Source organism: Penicillium diatomitis, assembly GCF_028827545.1.
Source record: "Penicillium diatomitis strain IBT 30728 chromosome Unknown utg000009l_segment0_segment0, whole genome shotgun sequence".
Lineage (NCBI taxonomy): Eukaryota > Fungi > Ascomycota > Eurotiomycetes > Eurotiales > Aspergillaceae > Penicillium > Penicillium diatomitis.
Window position 1 is genome coordinate 966,095 of NW_026623181.1, and position 18,333 is coordinate 984,427.

Consider the following 18,333-nt stretch of genomic DNA (forward strand, 5'->3'; position numbering starts at 1 on the left):
GGCACTGCTGTATACGATCGAATGCATACAATTGGCCAGTAGAGAAACACCTAAATAGATGTTGAATACAAGTAGTAGTAGTAGTAGTAGTAGTAGTAGTACAATGGTGGTGGTAGTGTTTTGCACGGACTACCTTCGTTGCGACCGTGTCTTACCGTATATGTTGGTTGATAAGCAGCTAACAAATCTCGTCAATGACCAGCACATTCGCCAAATCTGACTCGTGGAAGGTCAAAAGCCTGGAGATTAGGGAGTCGAGAGTCCAGTGTCCAGACTAATATACGTGCCAAGACCAGTTTGATTGAGACTGTTCCATCCATGATCGCATCCGTCCTGGGTCTCCCCGCTGTTTACCTCATAGCTCTTGTCAGGATGTCCTCTCCTCTTCTCTTTTTTTATCTTCCTCTGGTGTGTCTCGACTCTCTGGTACTCAAGTACTGTACTGTAGGACTGTTCAGTGTTCACTACTGTACCCATTGACCCAACAGTACCCATGCGTCACACGGACCCTGTTGTTCTCCCCATGTCATTTGCCGTGTTGACCGTTCCAGCAGGCTCCATCCCCAGGGAAATCGACCCGACCCACGACTCTTGTCCACATGTGCTGCAGTCAGTGCACGGAGTGCAGTCACTGCAGTCAGTGTAGTCAGTGCCGCACGCCGCAACCTGCCAGATTGGACAATGACTGGATCAACCGCCATGCCGATTCCCGAGAGTTTCTCCACCTGGTGTGGCCCGGTTTAGGCGGAGGGCGTCCATCTCCCAATGACGGTGTCGGTGGCTCTGTGCAGCCCTGCAGCTCCTCGCGGCGGACGTCATTTAGACTTCTGAGAGGCGGCCACCAGCCCAATGGCTCGTGGATGGTGGGACGTCGGTCTCGTTGGTTTGCTCCATTGCCCTTTTCCAATCGTGTTCGATCGGGTTTCGCGCAAAGAAGAAAAAAAAATAATATATACTACCACGACTCTGCCCCATTGGCTTGATATCCTTCTTTCCCTATGGAAAAGGGTGGTGTCGGAAAGACATACGCACGAGTGATCCGTGAACCCTTGATGTGAGACACGAGAGTTCTTGAGATTGCCGGTCTGACACAATCTCTGCTCTTGAATCTTACTTGACTTTACTGCTCAGAAAGCGGACACGAAGATTCATATGAGCGACACTCTCTCTAAGAAACCTACCTGCTAGTTACCTCCAGCCTACTAACCTCCACTACTTGAATCCTCGCGGAACTCACCGCCACCGCTCTATCCCGCCCGCTTCTTTGGACGATCATGTCTTCCGGGACCCTCGAAGTGCCTCGACACTTGAGAAGTCCCGGCGAGGATGGTTATCTTACACCGACTATTGAAGATGCACTCCGAGCTCAACAAGATGCGAGACTCAATGGCGCGTCGCAAGAAAGTCGTGGCGTAGCCCGGATGCATTCATCCGCCTTGGACGAAGCCCTGCAAAAAGTGACCTCGCGAGGAACAGATCAGACTCACAAGTTTGACGAGTATAAAAGGGGAAGTGGTGACACCGATGGCTCCGGTGGCTTATTTGATCCCGGAGAGCAGGATGGCAGAGGACTCTCGCGGAGGACTACCGACGCCTCGGCGAAGAAACTCAGCTGGAAAAAACGGATTCGGCATATCACTTGGGCCTATTTTACCTTGACGATGGCGACGGGCGGATTGGCGAATGTTCTATCGACAGGTGAGAAAATTCATAGACGTCTGCGAAGACAGCCCGAGCTGCTTGCTCCAGCCCCGTCTTTGTCGGCGACATGAAAATCAAATGAATCCTTGTCGTTCCTGAACACATTGAGTGCTAATGCGACGACAGTTCCCTATCGCTTCAGTGGCTTGGATATGATCGGGACAGTCATCTTCCTCATCAATATCGTGCTATTCATAATCATTTCCGCCATGCTGTCGCTGCGGTTCTACTTTTACCCCTACAAATTCAAATCTTCCTTCCTTCACCCCACGGAGTCACTGTTTGTTCCTGCCGCTCTGGTCTCGTTCGGGACCATTCTCATCAACATCTCTCAGTATGGCCCGTCCCATGCCGGTCCTTGGCTGTCCGAGGCGGTCGGGATATTGTTCTGGATTGATGCCGCGCTGGCCGTGCTGTTTTCCGCGGGTATCTATACTCTCATGTAAGTCACGACGCAGCATCTCAGAATCATCTACTACGCTACCGCTGTCTCAAATGACCCAAACAAGTCATCGCCATCCATGTGCATACAGACTACTAATTCGGTGGTATCACTCGGGTGTTCGTCATAGTTGGTCAACCCAAACATTCACTATCGCTCAAATGACCCCCGTCTGGATCTTCCCGGCATATCCCATGCTCATCATCGGCCCCCACGCGGGCATCCTCAGTTCCAAGCTGGCACCTGACCGCGCTCTGCGCATCATCATCGGCGGAACGACCATCCAAGGTGTCGGATTCCTCATGTCCATGATGGTGTATTCTGCCTTCATCTACCGTCTGATGACGCAGAAACTACCCCGTGAAAATGTTCGACCCGGCATGTTCGTCTCCGTGGGACCGAGCGGCTTCACCGTGGCGGGCATCGTGAACATGGCGGCGTCGGCCAAGCGTTGCTTTCCACCTGATTTCATGGGTAATGGTTCTCTCGCGGCCGATGTGATTAAGGTGGTGGTGGATTTTGCTGCTCTGTGGCTTTGGGGGTAAGTCACGCGGTGAATTGCTCTTATGACCTTTTGTTTTTTCCTTCTTCTTCCTTTGCCTCACCAGTCTGGACTTTCGCCTTCCTACAACTAACGACGTCTCCCCCTGTCGCGCAGACTAGCAATCTTCTTCTTCATCGTCGCCAGCGCCGCCCACTGGTCTGCTATCGGGCCGGGCCGTCTCGACTTCTCCATGACCTGGTTCTCCTTCGTCTTCCCCAACACCGCCCTCATCACGGCCACGTTTGCCATCGGCAAAGCATTCTCTTCCAAGGCGATCAACATCATAGGTATCGTGATGGTGTTCCCTTTGTTTCTCATGTATATCTTTGTGTGCGTGATGATGGTCCGCGCAGTGTTCACCCATCAGATCCTGTGGCCGCAAAAAGGCGAAGATCGAGACGAGGGCGGGTTTGAAATTCATCGCGTGAGACCGGACGCTGAGATGATGGAGGAGAAGAGGAACCGGATTAATAATGGAGTGCCTGTATGACATGCATTTCAGTGAAAAGGGCAGGGATGAAGTTCCTTTTCTTTTTTTCGACTAATTCGTTTCTCTGCGGATTGTACTCTGTCCATGAACAGATAGGTATAGTTGCATCTCAGCCTGATCTTAATGACTATATGAATTTACCGTGCTGTCATGCATGAGTGCCGTGAGAGGGATCCCGGAATGCTTAAACTCTGACCCTGGTCTCCCTGAGGATGTGGCTTGTTGTCGATCGACCCCACAGCATCAGACATTTACTCGTCAGTGGGGGATACGTGAGGTATTCTACTGTACTTCCACCGCCATCTACACGTTGAGGTCGACTTCTCTACAAACCCCCACTCGCCCCCGCTGCTCGCCAAGGCAATACCTTCCAAGCGCGACGAGCGCCAACCAGCCAGAAGCCAAGTGGCAAGAACAGAATGCAACTGAAGAGGGAACAAGAATGGTATCATATAATGTCAAAAAAGCCGCCAACAGAGAAACACCAACGCCCCCCGAGAACGAAATCGGACCCAAGCAAAAAAACGCCGCCCCTCCTGTTCCAGAGTTCCATCCTCTGCCTGCCATTCAGTGCTCAAGATGTTGGAATGGAGACAACATCACTGACTCAGAAAAACAAAAACGGTAGGTAGGTAGGGGGAGGGCCCCGACGCCAAATCCAACACCCAACGCAAAAGCAAGCTCATGTCTCCCCTCTCTCCTACCCTCTACCCCAGCTCAATATCACCTTTCTTAGCATGATGGGCAAAAGGTGGTATCGACAGCGATAGTGTCCGCGAGAAGGACGCTCGCCACTTCTCCATCTCCAGCAGCCGCACCTCCTTCACGAGCACCCGGTTTTTCGCCAGGAGCTTGTCATCCTCCGAGAGCAAATCATAGATTCCCTTCTTGACCGTGTCAGCGGTCTTTCGAATCCGCAGCGTGTGGGCCTGCAGGCCATTCCATTCCATCTCATCCATGACAAGTAGCCATGGTTCAACCGCACCCCGTCGGTCATTGCGAGTCTCCTGCTCGGCAAAGCGGGACGCAGCCACTAACGACTGGAAAGTGAACCCCGGGTGCAGCATGTGCAGGTTCCGCGTGGAAACGACTTCCTGCAACATCTGCAGTTCCCAGAGTCGACGATCTCGACGCCACGACTGGGCTTGGACTCGGAATGTGCTGAGTCGGAGGGCGTGCGCGGCGCCCCACTTTTCGAGAAGCTCGATGAGGATGCGGAGACGGTCTATTTGATCGGTTGCCGTCTCGAGGAATTCGACGTCGACGGAAGAGACAATTACTTCGTCGTCGGTGACGAGATCGTAGAATGGGAATGTCACCTTTGGTCGAATGTGGACGTCTTGACCGGGGCAGGGGCCGGGTGGGTCGATGACTAGTTTGGCGAAGGTCGGGATGGGATTTGACCCTGTTGGTGATTCCTCTGGTTGGGGCTGGTCACCATGTTGCTGCTCATCGGGTCCGTGTAAAGACTGCTGCTGCTGGGAACAGCTGACCGTCGAAAGGGCGGAGGCAAGACTCGAAGGGCCCGAAGGCGAGAGAGAAGACGACTGAGCCGTAGACTCGGGCTCGAGTTCAGGTTCGGGCTCAGGCCCAGGACCAAGCTTCTCAACAACCAGTCTATATCCGGAACTCCTGGACGACGCAAGATCGGTCTTGACCTTGCCCACAAGCTGGCTTGGTATAAGCACCGGTTCCCAAATTGGCTGTGGCATCTCAAAAGGTGGAAACTCCATATGCTCTGCCTCTGGAGTGGGGTCAGGAGCGTAGATGTTGATCTGGCAGAATTCAGGAAGGAGTTGAATACTGCCATCGGAGTTGAACTGCCGATGAGGCTTCTCGGCGTGGACATCTTTGATGCTCATCAGCTTGGGACTGGTAGACTCGCTTAGTCCGCGTGGGCCGGAAGGGGAGGTGACTGGGGCTAGGCCCATCAAGGATGCACTTGATCCCATCATTAGATCGGAGCCTGTTTGGGGGTGAGGATTCAGTCTCGGCAGCAACACGAAGCGGAGATGATCTGCAAGCAACCTGGAGGTCAGAGAAGCTTACCTGAGAGGTGATGAGGTGGCTTGAGACGACGTAATAGGACGGGAAATCAAAGGTGAGCTGGATATCTTCACGAGGAGGACCTAGAAGAAGCCGGGGGAGGAAGTGCAAGCAAGTAGGTGGATGTTTGGACCACAAAAGAGACAGTGATGTTTACGTTCTGCCTGCGTGTGTGTCTCGCGTCTCGCGTCTAGGAGTCTCACCTCACCTGGGAGTGACGACGACGACTAGGCGGAGGAGCCTCGACACCCATACTTAGTACTTGGCAAAATGATGTGGTTTTTTCTGCCACAACAATAACGCTGGGGCCTGACAGCGCGCCTACACGAACGAGGACAGGCATCAAGAGACTATTTGACGGTATGGATACGCCGCTACGCGCCTATATCTCCCAGTACTCCCATCAAGGAGCATAGTTTGAGCCAAGACGCAACTGAGTACCATAGCGGCTGCACAAGTCTACCGAACAGATGGCGATTCTCTCTTTGTCAGGCCTCGCCGGCAGGACACTCATATATACAATGTTTTGAGCTGAGAGTCACAGGGGTGACTGATGAATAGCACAAGCTTAGTATCCATGATAATGATCTGAGCTCTAGGGCAGCCATCTCTTGCTTAGGAAGTACAGGCTGTCACGGTAGACTCGAGGCTGATCTTAACCACGTAGCTTGCAGTATTGGAGTAGCATACAGAAACAAAGACTCCAGCCTCCACAGAGCCTATTATAAAACTTGTGCTTTAATTGCAATATTATAATGAGCTGAGTTCTTACAAATCACAGTTAATGTGAGCTTGATGATCGTCTTCGAAAGAGTCCTAATATTCGGAGGAGTTCCAACCTTGATAGTGTCTTCACTTTGCTTCGACGTGCTTCCAGTCAACACGTCAATAAAAATATAGAGACCGGCGCACATGTTACTCCTATGAAGAAGAACCGCACCATAGTCAAGTCTCTGGTTCATGTTGTTCGTCATGGTCTGTTTTTAACTGAACTACTATTCAAGGGCTTTGTATATCACGTGAAACAACTCGCAGTCGTTTTACTAGAGAGCACAGTATAATTGCGCGTACGTAGCCTGTGAAATGGCTTTTTCTTTCCTTAAAAGCAGTCTCCTTGTCAGATTTTGTGAATTCACTTACTTCGTAAAGCCCAGTGTCTCATGAGTGTGGTTGGGCTCGCATATATATCGAAACTTGTTTACATGGACGCAGAGGCAACTAAAGAAGCGGGATACTACCGCTAAGCGGCCTGGTAGCATCTAGGTACCTAACCTATCATCTAAACTACAACGTCTTTCGGTACCCTGAAGCAACTTGATTGCTCGAAGCTGACTATCTGATGTGAATGTCGCGAGTACTCTCAACCTATGTCGAAGCGCTGGTCAGCCCGCCACTGGTAGGGGTTATACTTAAAGGATGATCGACTGAGTCGTCTTACACTAACACTGGTGTTATATATCCATGTACTGATCCCTGACAAATATTTAGTTAGCACTTCCATAAAAGGATTAAGCTCTAGCGCTGGAATCACAACACTAGCGATGGAATCGGTAATGGTAGGCTTAAGTCGTAGGTACCTTATGCTTTGATTGACAAAAGTAAGTTCATGGGAAGTGCCCTCGCCTACGGGTATATCCAAGTCACGTTACCGTGCATTGACCGTATTCGTTGCGAGGCCAGAATCTATCTTTGACCTGCCCTGACTTCAGAGAGATATTCTAGGGTGAAAAAGAAAGAATTAAAATAGACAAAGACCACTGCTCGCTTTTTTATGAGAGTAAGGATATCTGCATTCTGCAGTATACTTTTTAGGTTACTTATACCTGCTTCATCATCAGAGGGCTGCAGATACAGCTCGAGACCCTGAACAAAATCCCGTATAACTGCAATTTCAGATCTGGCACCTAAACAGTGGCAGAAAAGGTTTCCAGTTCGAGCAAGTAGAGTCCGATCGCGGGCTCCCAGACTAAGAGCGTCGCCAAGCTGTATAGCCTTGGGCTCATGCAGGTGGGGCAGCAGGTAATTAGGCTACGGGTATATTGACACATGTGCAAAGGATGAGTTGATTGAAGATCTAATGGAATCCGGAGATTAGATAAGCACGAGCTATAAACTATATGACCAAGTGTTGTACACTATACAGCAACTATGACCTAGGCACCTTACTACTCTTTACTATCTCATTCTCTCAATCTCTTGTGCTTTTTGTGTGATTCAGTGGCGTATTTCTGGCGGCACTGCAGGCCGGGAGTCCCCGCTCTCACACACTCATTACGACGGGAGACGGGTGGTGGAGTCACTTCTTGAGCAGGAGAAGGATCTGCTATTAGGCGAAAGGGAGGTTGGGTACACATCTAATGGAGCTGTGTCTGTGATAGCCATAGTACATATCTTTACCAACTAATCTTAGTAGGGCCAGACAACCTCTCAGATGTCAAGTCAAGTAGAACTCCAATAAGGGTTCCAGACCTTACCGGAAGGGGGAAAGTCCAGTAAGAGGAAAAAACCCATACTTACCATGGGTTGTGAATACCCCCACTAGAGATAAGCGCCACCCCGCGGCCCACGCGATAGTCACCCAAAGAGAGGCACAGGAAAAAAAAACGCGCGGAAAAAAAAAAGAGCTGGTGACCATTGCGAAAAAATTTCTGTCCTTTGACATCCTCCACCCAACATCGTGGTCTTAGATCCCTCGGCAATCTTGATCATCTCACTCTTCTCACGCCTATCTATTTGCGCTCATAATTCTTGCCGAGCTTATAATCTATTCTTTCCCTCCCCCTCTTCCGTATACTTGTCTATCCACACTTCGTACTACCGCCCAAAATGGTCCAGAAGTACTATGTCACCTATAACCAGGTGCACAAGCTGTGCCAGCAGTCGGCCGATGCCATCCTGAAGCAGTTCCGCCCTCATCTCATGATCGCTATTGGTGGTGGTGGTTATGTCCCTGCCCGTATCCTGCGGTAGGTTTGAGAATCCTCCTGCAGCAGCCTCGGCACTGTTCCGCTCGTGCGCCGCGCAACATTACCCTGATGCGACGGCACAGGGGTATTGCGCAGGAACCCAAGATGAGAGGGAGGGGAGGGGGGAGGCGGCTAAATATACTCCAACTTCGGTAGACTAACACGTTCTGTTTCTGAACCTACAGTTCCTTCCTGAAGAGCCCTGGCGAGCCCAACATCCCCATCCAGGCGATCGGTCTGTCTCTCTACGAGGACCTCGGTCGTGGTGATGCCGAGGAGGCCATTGGTACCAAGGTGACCCGAACTCAGTGGCTCGACCTGAGCTCTTTGGAGATGGCCAACCTTATTGGCAAGAACATTCTGATCGTCGACGAGGTGGATGACACCCGGACGACTCTGGAGTATGCCGTGCGCGAACTGGAGAAGGACGTGCTCGAGGCCCAGAAGCAGCTGGGTCGTGAGGGCGAGAAGACCAACTTCTCTGTCTATGTTCTGCACGTGAGTTCAATCGATTGTTCCCCGGAACAGGCAAAAGTGCCGAGCAGTCGCACATCTGAATATGGAATGCTGACCGATGACCTTGCCATCTTCTCAGAACAAGAACAAGCCTAAGAAGGGTTCTCTTCCCACCGATATGATGGAGGATGGCCGCTACCACGCCTCTGTCACCACCGACGATGTTTGGATCTGCTATCCCTGGGAGGCCAAGTATGTCGCATCTGTCCTTCTTCCCGTCGCGACTCTTCTCTCGTGAAACCACCCTCAAATGAACCAAAGCTGACTCTTTCGCTTTCTCTAGGGACATTGATGAGCATGACGCTCTGGCCAAGGAGCACCCTCTGGTCTAAAAAAAAAGCAAAACTTGATTGCATTGGCGAGTTGCATTTCCGTTCCGTTGCGAGGCGCTCTGATACGATGGGTGGCTATTTCAAAAGCCTCGATTTATAAGTAAATCAGGATGGCCCGTCCCTCTTTTCCACCGGCGCGGTACCTAGACCCCGGGCATGTTTATTATTTACGATATCCTTATGAAGAAAGAAAAGATTATTTCTATCGATCTTTGTTACTTTCCCGTGAGAGCGCGACGCGTCCCCAGTATCATATGGGGTCGGAGTTTACAGATGCGCCGAGCCCTAGCCACGCGCGAGAACGGTGCAAGCAACGAAGACGAGAAGATCGTGATCGTATAGGAAGGGTATCACTCGGGCGGTTCATATTAGAAGAGAACAACGAGGCAAAGAGAACCAGAAACCTCGCAGAGCGCCATTACTCTTCGCTCGCCCAGGCAAAACCGCACAGGTCTTCGAGCCAGATTTTGCTGTTATTGCACCAGTACTTGCGACACGCAAGTGTCGAAACTAGACCAGTCGCCCCGCCCCCAGCAACAATTCGATCAGATCTAGCCTTGAACAAGTCGCTCCACTCAGTACCTGGTTCCTGATTCATGGAATCCTGATTCCATGATGGTGATGCATTGCGTTTCCTACGCTCTAGTCCACCTCAACATTGCCCTTGCGCAATTCCACCTTGGCCAGCTCAATCTCCTTTTGCAGCTCGGCGTGAGCTTCGGGAACGTCATTGAATGTGAAGATCGCAAGGCCGAGGCGACCGAGCAGGTAGCAGCCGAAGACAATGACTGCGTAAAAGGGAAGCTGTACGTCGCAGACAACCGTGCAAATATCAGTGACTGCCCGAAAATCGCACCATTGCATCGCAGCGTAACAGGAGATACGTACCACGGGGATGATCTCCGTCTGGATGGTCTCGTTCAGGGGGACCAGGCCAAGGTAAAGTGAGAGGTAGAACTAAAGCTTCGAAGTTAGCTCGGCCCCATTGCTCACGTCAATTGTTCGTATGGGGGTCTTCATGAGTCGGGTCCGTCTGCGATTTGAACGTACGGAGGAAACCAGGAGAAGGACGGAGACCGTCTGCTGTGCGCGAGTCATGATGAGGATAGGGAGAGACGGGGAAAATAAGGGAGTAGGTGAGCAGGTGGTCGGTAAGAATGGATGTATAGGGGTGTATCTGGCGCCACGCTCTAATCGCGATATGATTTGGACCACAAAAAAGAATGAAAGAGTGACGGGGTCGGTAGCTGGCGCGGTTTATCTGGATGTAGTGATGTACACTCAAGGATGGAGGCCAGCTTGAGGGTGAAGCTTGGCTTGGCATTGGAAAGGCGGCATGGGACGAGGACCCGCGCGGTCAGGTGTCGATAGAGGGATGGCCTGAAGGCTCAACTCAGGAAATTTGGAGACACAGTCTCAGATTTGGGTCTACAGCTTACATGAACACTTCGAGCTTGACTTTCTCAATGACGAAATATCCACAATTAGGCAACCCCTCACCTACTTGAATTGATTGCTCTATTCCCTTGAGTCCTAAACAGCTTCAACCATCCGACTATACCCAAAGAGGGCGGCTGCCTGAGGTGGGTTCAGGCAGCATCAGCGCGGATTGGTTCACTCTCCGTGTCCTCAGATACTAGTTCGAGATCTTTCTGAATTCTTAAAAGCTAAGGTATTGAGAGTTCAAGGATATTCTGAACTGCGGCTCCATTGAGTAACCCCCTCCTGTGACTCAGTACATAGGCCTGCTCTCATCTCGCTTCTTAGCGTTTGTTCTCCAGGCTCCTATCGTCGCCAACAGGGTGGATGCACCCCGACTAGGAAAGAAACCTCTCCACTACTGGTTCCGCTAGAAGACAAGAAACCATCCATTGGCAGTTCGCAGTGCAAGGGCCTCGCAAAACACATCATGGAGGCTCAAAGTACTATAAGACCAGCTCCTGGAGCTGGGGTTGAGGAGATCAATCCGGCTCCCATCAAGCGTTCCAGCTTTGTTTTGCCGACTGTGTCTAAAGTATTGTCTGACCTGCCTCAGTCTTCCTCATCATTGTCTGACCGAGGCTCTGAACCGTGCAGCTTGCAAGATCAACAGAAGATGTTTCGAGCTCTACGGTCGATCATTGAAAACGCCGAGGCCGTGTCAGAACCGGCAAATAGCTTCGATCTGAAAGAACTTCATGCTTCTTTGGAACAGGCCGATGAGGATGCTCGTCGGGGCCGAAGAGATCCAGAGACTTTGCAAAGTGTACTGGAGATACTTCACAAGCTTTGGACGTCGGACTCTGAATACCTTGCTCTAGTAGCAGAGATTCTGGCTAATGGAAGCCGCGACGGTGAGCTCCTTGAATGATTCTAGTTTTGGACCGCGGCCCTATTTTTTTTTTAAGGCTACAGACTGCTGACAGCGGGAGTATAGCTTCATGGCGGGTACCAATCGGGCGATCTGGAATCCTGAAGTTCTTCTTGGATCTTGTATCGTCCACTTTGAAGGTGGATATCAAGCTGCTGCTGCATTCATTGCGGTTGATTGGGAATTCATGCGCGGATACGAGTATGTAAACATTCCCTGTGCTTGATGCTTCCGAGACCGAGAATGGCTTTTCTGAAGATGGAGCAGATGAGAATCGGCAAATTGTTGTCGACGGGAGGTACACTTCTGCTATCATCGGACATTTCCTCAACCCTGAACTGGTTCACGTGGCGATTCCTGTCATATACAACATTTGCATGGACTTCGGTAGGACCTTCCTTCTCTGACCAATATGCGTCTAGATCAATGATGGACTGACGATGAGTAGAGCCTGCGCACGCTCAAATAGCTGAAAATCGAGCGGCTTACATTATTCTGAAGCTTTTGTACGACGGAGGCCTCCGAGACAACAGCGCTCTTCTCAGTTTCTCATTTGACTTGGTGGAGCTGGCGTCAGAGCAAGGTATGAGGCAAAAGGCCCAAGATGCTGTCTTAAACCACCTTATCTGACATTCAGTAGCGCAAGGTATTGCAAACTCACCTGATGGAACAATCTGGCTCCTTGCACACCTCGCGCTGGAGGAAAATGAATTCGAACACTTTTCATCGTTGGCCAACAGCCTGTCGGCTTATTTGGCCACCGAGCAGTTTCAAGGAGTCTGCATCTCGCACGGAATGGTTGAAGAGGTCCTCGGTGTTCTTCGTCATTCCTTCGAAATCAGCCTCGATGAATCATCGGCTGACGAAGTCTCAGCCATGGCACAAACCCGGCTCAAGATCAATCAAGCACTTGCAGAAGTCTCAGCGGCATCGTCTTTTGCTGAGAAATATCCTCTCAGCTCAAGCATAGCGCAGACTTTGAAGTCCTGGGTCACAGTCGACGAGGAGCAGCTTCAAATCTGTGCGTGCGTCATAATGGGTAATATTGCTCGATCCGACGAGGTCTGCCAGGTAATGGTGCGAGATCTGAAAATCCACGAACAGCTGATTGCCGTGCTCCAAAACGGCTCTCGCGGCGCCGTTCTCCATGCCGCGCTGGGCTTTCTGAAGAATCTTGCAATTGCGGGCGACAATCGGGTGAGTCTGGCAGAGGCCGGGATTATTCCGGCCGTCTCCCGTCTGTGGGCGTTCGATTCTGTTCCCCAAGTTCAGTTTTCCGCTGCGACTATCGCACGCCAGGTGACCATTGCCTCGATGGACAACATCTCACTCTTGCTTGCTCCTTTATCGGAGGACCCGGACTCTCCCGCCAGCAAGCGAACATATCTCTCCCTCCTACTATCATTGTTCGAAAAGACAGACTCCGCACCTATCAAGACAGAAATCGGACGAACCGTTGCGTCTATCTGTCGGACCATCTCTCCCAAGGCCCGAGATGGCGACCAGACCGCGAAGCTATTGCAGGAGAAATTGTTCTCCTTACACGAGGGCGTGGCTCGGCCAATCGGGGCAATGATTACCCAGACTCAATGGCCCGTGGTGAGAGGTGAAGGCTGGTTCGCGCTTGCTCTCATGGCCAACAATGCATTGGGCTGTAGGGCCGTAGTCGATTGTTTGCACAATGAGGAGGTCGCGGCCCTTTTGAAGTCAACTCTGACAGGAACTGCAACAATTTCATCGACTCCCTCGGAATCCACAGAGACATCGAACTCTGTGGCCGTGGATGAAGCTCAGGCGTTGAAAGATCGCGATAATGCATTCGTGCTTGTGCAAGAACTTCTTAAGAATGAGGTCAGTCCCATAGTTAGAACGATTGCACCGAGGTGACGTTACAGATGACTGACAGCCATTGCATTCTTTTAGGCCGGTGCACTTCCAGCAAGCTATCGGGAGCTGATGGAAGATCTTGCGAAAAGCAGCCAAATCCGGAAATGAAGTAGCCCTACGATAGAGTCTAGATAGATGTCGACTTCTGTGTCGAGCCGCTGAAGATTACGCATCTAACCAAGGACTCGGGCGTTACCGCTTGGGCTCCTCGGCTATAAAGATTCACAAGGAGCCAACCATACTAGATCAGCGTTTTGCCGATGTAGACAAGTGTTTAGAGGGCCGGCTCTTCGAATGATGAGGTAGTACCTCGGTACACAAAAGCCTCCATATAAAATATGGCAAAATGTCAAAAATGCAATGAGCGATGCTAATCAACAAGTAAATGGGTATATACAAACGTGTGGTTTCCGTTCCACACATGACATGATCCGTCTTCGATGGACCTCGCTCTCCAGTCTCTATCACCTAGTCGGTCTGCACACGTTTTCCTGCGCATAAGCATGGTATCGCTCCAAGAGATCCGTAGAATCCAGCCCAGCAACGGCCATCTCAGCCGAATAATGTGACGCCAGACCCTTCCCATCGATGGTAATATTTGGATGAGACCCATCAGACGCAGTCCATATCGTTGACAGTCCCTCACTGGCAGTCTGTTGACCGTATAACTCTCGCAAGGCGGCCGCATCCTTACCCCAGAAACACCCCAAGGTACTGCTGACCGCCTCTGGAGGATTCTTCCACAGAGGAAACTTATAGCGACTCAAGGTATTCGACTCGAGATGGTCGAGAAACGAGTAATGGTGCTGCGCGCTCACGGTCCACTCTTGCAAGCTGGGCCCTGTCTCGCGGCGCATCGCCGACGCGATAGGGTCGCGATCCAGTCCTTCTTCGGCTACTGGAAGCCATCGATGGCCTTGGAAGGGAGGCCTGAATTCTTTCTCAATGACGAACGCGGCAGGTCCGTTCCACAAAGGCAGGTTGGATGCGTGCCAGTCACTGTGGGACTGGCCATTGGTTTGAGGATCTTGGTCGGCTTCGTCGAGCTCTGGAAGATAAGGCAGCGCGACTCCGTGGTGGCTGTGAAGAGAGGATAGAGCACCCTCGCTCATGACATTGGCGGATATCATTAATGAGTCTGGATCTTCCAGTCTTGTTTTGACAATTGTCGGGATAGTGTGATCCTCTAGGAACACGACGTCTCCGTCGATGCGGACGTATAACACGTTCGCTTGGGTGAATTTCCAATCCATGTCATCTTCTCCCACTGAGATGGCGTACTCGGGGGTCTTTTGAACCAGTGCGTCAAGCCACTGTAGACTGAACGCATCATCCGTCTGCGGGATAAACACGACTTGATCCAGCAGACCGCGGTTTTGAACCAGGTTGTTCTGAGAGATCAATTAGTATTGAGCCTCTGAAGGGCTTGATGAGGGATTAATTATTGTTCGAGCTCACCTGTAGGTAACAATCCAAGATCGCAGTACGCTCGTGATAATGGAACGGAACCAAGGCTACTATTCTAACGCCATGCGGCTTCGGGAAGTATTCCGAGCCTTGCGAAAACGCAAAGAAGGGAGACACTTCGATGTTGAAGACATAGGAAAGCGGATTGAATGGTAAGAGTGCAGGATTGCAATACGCAATGATCGATAGAACCAGGCTCCCATATAAGAGCACCGCCCACAGGAGACCCTTTATCAAGTAATGCTTCCTGAAGAGTCGAGACTCGAATTGTTCACCTATCGTCTCGACATCATCCGCGCCCCGTAACGAACCCATGGTGACAAAGAGACGATGTCCAATATGGTGCAGTAGTTGACGAGGTGAAAGATGCGAAAAAAGAAAATCAAATACATCATGGCGAGATCAGCCCTGCAGACATCTTCTTCAGTTTGAACGCCAAGCTTGACCAACTTGGTTGTTCCCGGTAATCTCGGGCCCCGTTTTCGGGACGGCGGATCTCTCCACCAGACAGGACCGAAGCCATATTTTTTTCCCAGTCATTCGGAAGTCCAGACGCATTGTTATTTGTTCGTAACTTGGTACTGCTTGCACAGAACCACAAGGCTTGCCGGAATAAGAAAGGCTGTCGTGGACGTAGACGGAAAAGTTAGCGATCGGCATAGGCTGGAATGTGGCTTGCCGCTGGTGATGGATTTGGCTTCTTTAGTAGATGCGCCCAGAGAAGTTTGGCGAACTGGTCAAGTTGGGCACACCTCTTCTTGGGAAATTCAGCAGTAATAAACGCAGTCATCATGTTGACACAATCTGAAACTATAAATACTGTGTGTCTTGTCATGAATGTTTTCTGTTTTCCTCTGACGCGTCCATTGATTTAAGCGCACCTGTGAGTAGAGTTCTAAGTAGACCTCTCGGATGCTTATCGGGTCTATCGGGATAAGTACTGTACTACTTTAGTACTTCCAGTGCTCCTACTGAATACTAACTGTGATTGCACGTCATCATGATATGAACTCCGTCTCATTTGTATTCTAAGCTCCCTATTATCGATGGTTCAGTCCAGTCATTCTTATACAATCAGCCTTGTTCATAGTCATATAGATTTAAATACCCGATCGTACACCATATCCAAACCAATCAAACCCTCCTCGGCTCAGCCAGTCCCGATGACGTAGTAACACGTGCTTGCGGGTTATCGGCCTGTTATCGCGCGCGTGCATCGGCTTTCCTCTTCAATGCATCACGACCGATCATGAGGGCCGTCCTATTAGGCCGGCTCTGTTTACGGCGCAGCTTTACACATATTCCAAAACACACACTGGTCCAGTCATGGAAAGCCTCATCAAGACGCATACCTCACAGGGGCCCGGTACTGGGAGCCCTGATGATGGCCTCCCTTACACCCGGCGCCTTTCTCAAGCTCGCGGAAGAGTCGGAGGGAGATGAGGTCACGGGTGAGATGCAAATGCTCGAAGTGTCGCGGGAAGAGATTCGAAAACAGGTGTCCAAAGATTCAAGAGGTCTGTCGAGACTGTTCCAGTCGATACGGGTCTTCTGGTACTACTATGTCTATGATCCGATTGCAACTGGATTCCGGTTTCTTCATCTGGCTATCATCTTTGTGCCAGTTGTGGTTACGGTTCCAATAATTTGGGTTGGGAGCAGGATTGAGGGTGGAACGAATGCTCAGACAGGCACGCTATGGTGGTATCGGTTCTTGGTTAAAGCGATGGAGCGTGCTGGCCCCGCGTTCATCAAAGTAAGTGGCACCTTAGGGCTAAAGGGAGGCCCATCCGGCATGGAATTGAATATGAGTTCAATACTGACTGAATTTTTGTTCACAGCTTGGACAATGGGCTGCATCACGAACCGACATCTTCCCACCGGAGATGTGCAACATCATGTCTTCACTACACTCCAATGCCCCTGCTCACTCACTCGCGGACACAAAACGTATCATTCGAAAGGCATTCAATGGCAGACGCTTCGAGGATATCTTTGAGGAGTTCCAGGAAGAGCCCCTGGGTGTTGGTGCGATTGCCCAAGTCTACAAAGCAAAACTCAAGCCGGATCTCGCGACCAGCGACGAAGAACTCGAACAGGTACCGAGCACTTTGAGCGAGAAGATGAGAAAGAACGTCGATGTGCTAGTTAAGAGCTCACCTCAACGTGTCCCCTCATCCTACGTCGCTATCAAAGTCCTGCATCCTCGAGTGGAAAAAATGATCCACCGCGACTTGCGTATCATGGGTTTCTTTGCGTCCTTGATCAACGCCATCCCTACGATGCATTGGCTGTCATTCCCTGATGAAGTCCACCAGTTTGGGGAGATGATGAAGCTGCAACTGGACATGCGAATTGAAGCGACTAACCTGGTCATGTTCCGCGAGAAGTTTAAAACGCGCACAACAGCATGGTTCCCATATCCTTACCTGGACTACACCACCCGCGAGGTGCTCGTGGAAGAGTTCGCCCAAGGTATCCCCTTGGCAACCTTCCTAGACATTGGCGGAGGAGTCTATCAGCACGAGATTGCCAACGAAGGCCTGGATGCATTCCTGCATATGCTTCTCATTGACAACTTCGTCCATGCTGACCTCCACCCGGGTAATATCATGGTTCGCTTCTACAAGCCCAGCGAGCTTGATCTGTCTCTTCGGAAGACGTCTCGCGCCACCGAGGCTCCAACCCGAGCCGAGGTTGACGTCACTGATGCAGTTCTCGATCGCTTGCGACCGCATCTCAGCGACAAATCCGAATGGGAGTCCGCCCTCGCTCAACTCAACGATGAGGGATATCGCCCCCAGCTGATCTTCATCGACACAGGACTCGTCACACAGCTCAATGACCTGAATCGCCGGAATTTCCTCGACCTGTTCCGAGCCATCGCAGAGTTTGACGGTTACCGAGCCGGCCAACTTATGGTGGAGAGATGCCGCACACCGCACGAAGTCCTCGACCCAGAGATCTTTGCCCTCAAGATGCAGCACCTTGTTCTGAGTATCAAGTCGCGCACATTCGCTCTGGGTAACATCAAGATTGGCGACGTGCTTAGTGAAGTTCTCACCATGGTCCGGGGTCATCACGTTCGGTTTGAAGGGGACTTTGTCAACGTCGTCATCTCATGTCTCCTCCTCGAGGGTATTGGGCGTAGCCTGAACCCAGATCTTGATCTGTTCAAGAGGTGAGTCAAAAGTGTTGCCAATATATCATAATGGCTAGTTTCCAGGTCACTAATTCAGATCTTTTGATCATAGCGCACTGCCAATTCTTCGACAACTGGGCACCGGGTCGACCTTTTTGCAGACCGTGCGATCAGGCGACACCTCGATGTTGCGTGTTTGGGTCAGCTTGGAGGCACGCGGGTTGCTGCAGGCCAGCATTGAAAGTGTCGAGCGATGTGTCAAGTACGATCTGCTCTCTCCAAACATATGATCGGGAACGCAAGCACTTTTGCCTCCAACATCCTCAATCTAGCGCATGTCTGTCAGGTATGGCAGAAACTACGATAAACCCAAATAATGCTTATCAAGACGGAATAATCCCCCCTTACACATAGACTTTCCCACGTGATATATTTGCCAGTAGCTGCGTT

At 51.0% G+C, this 18,333-nt stretch overlaps 7 protein-coding genes across 7 annotated transcripts; 4 read left to right on the forward strand and 3 right to left on the reverse strand.

The window, feature by feature from the left end:
* Positions 1–1,274: 1,274 nt before the first annotated feature.
* N7539_006841 (tellurite-resistance/dicarboxylate transporter family protein) lies at positions 1,275–3,177 on the forward strand (the record flags this gene model as incomplete). Its single annotated transcript, XM_056936442.1, has 4 exons — positions 1,275–1,698; positions 1,828–2,143; positions 2,274–2,684; positions 2,802–3,177. 4 exons carry the CDS (start codon positions 1,275–1,277, stop codon positions 3,175–3,177), a joined length of 1,527 nt encoding a protein of 508 aa, XP_056788377.1.
* A 707-nt stretch (positions 3,178–3,884) lies between these two features.
* On the reverse strand, positions 3,885–5,129 carry N7539_006842 (uncharacterized protein; the record flags this gene model as incomplete). The annotated part of the gene is made up of 1 exon (XM_056936443.1): positions 3,885–5,129. The coding sequence occupies one exon, from the start codon at positions 5,127–5,129 to the stop codon at positions 3,885–3,887; it is 1,245 nt and encodes a 414-aa protein (XP_056788378.1).
* Positions 5,130–8,049: 2,920 nt separating this feature from the next.
* N7539_006843 (xanthine phosphoribosyltransferase) lies at positions 8,050–9,037 on the forward strand (the record flags this gene model as incomplete). Its single annotated transcript, XM_056936444.1, has 4 exons — positions 8,050–8,189; positions 8,375–8,687; positions 8,785–8,897; positions 8,989–9,037. 4 exons carry the CDS (start codon positions 8,050–8,052, stop codon positions 9,035–9,037), a joined length of 615 nt encoding a protein of 204 aa, XP_056788379.1.
* Positions 9,038–9,679: 642 nt separating this feature from the next.
* Positions 9,680–10,135, reverse strand: N7539_006844 (dolichol-phosphate mannosyltransferase subunit 3; the record flags this gene model as incomplete). The annotated part of the gene is made up of 3 exons (XM_056936445.1): positions 9,680–9,841; positions 9,926–9,994; positions 10,088–10,135. The coding sequence occupies 3 exons, from the start codon at positions 10,133–10,135 to the stop codon at positions 9,680–9,682; spliced, it is 279 nt and encodes a 92-aa protein (XP_056788380.1).
* Positions 10,136–10,946: 811 nt separating this feature from the next.
* On the forward strand, positions 10,947–13,382 carry N7539_006845 (uncharacterized protein; the record flags this gene model as incomplete). Its single annotated transcript, XM_056936446.1, has 6 exons — positions 10,947–11,370; positions 11,454–11,588; positions 11,655–11,774; positions 11,836–11,970; positions 12,028–13,238; positions 13,311–13,382. The coding sequence occupies 6 exons, from the start codon at positions 10,947–10,949 to the stop codon at positions 13,380–13,382; spliced, it is 2,097 nt and encodes a 698-aa protein (XP_056788381.1).
* A 356-nt stretch (positions 13,383–13,738) lies between these two features.
* N7539_006846 (uncharacterized protein) lies at positions 13,739–15,056 on the reverse strand (the record flags this gene model as incomplete). The annotated part of the gene is made up of 2 exons (XM_056936447.1): positions 13,739–14,665; positions 14,733–15,056. 2 exons carry the CDS (start codon positions 15,054–15,056, stop codon positions 13,739–13,741), a joined length of 1,251 nt encoding a protein of 416 aa, XP_056788382.1.
* A 934-nt stretch (positions 15,057–15,990) lies between these two features.
* Positions 15,991–18,173, forward strand: N7539_006847 (ABC1 kinase family protein; the record flags this gene model as incomplete). The annotated part of the gene is made up of 3 exons (XM_056936448.1): positions 15,991–16,497; positions 16,583–17,922; positions 17,996–18,173. The coding sequence occupies 3 exons, from the start codon at positions 15,991–15,993 to the stop codon at positions 18,171–18,173; spliced, it is 2,025 nt and encodes a 674-aa protein (XP_056788383.1).
* Between the last annotated feature and the right edge of the window lie 160 nt (positions 18,174–18,333).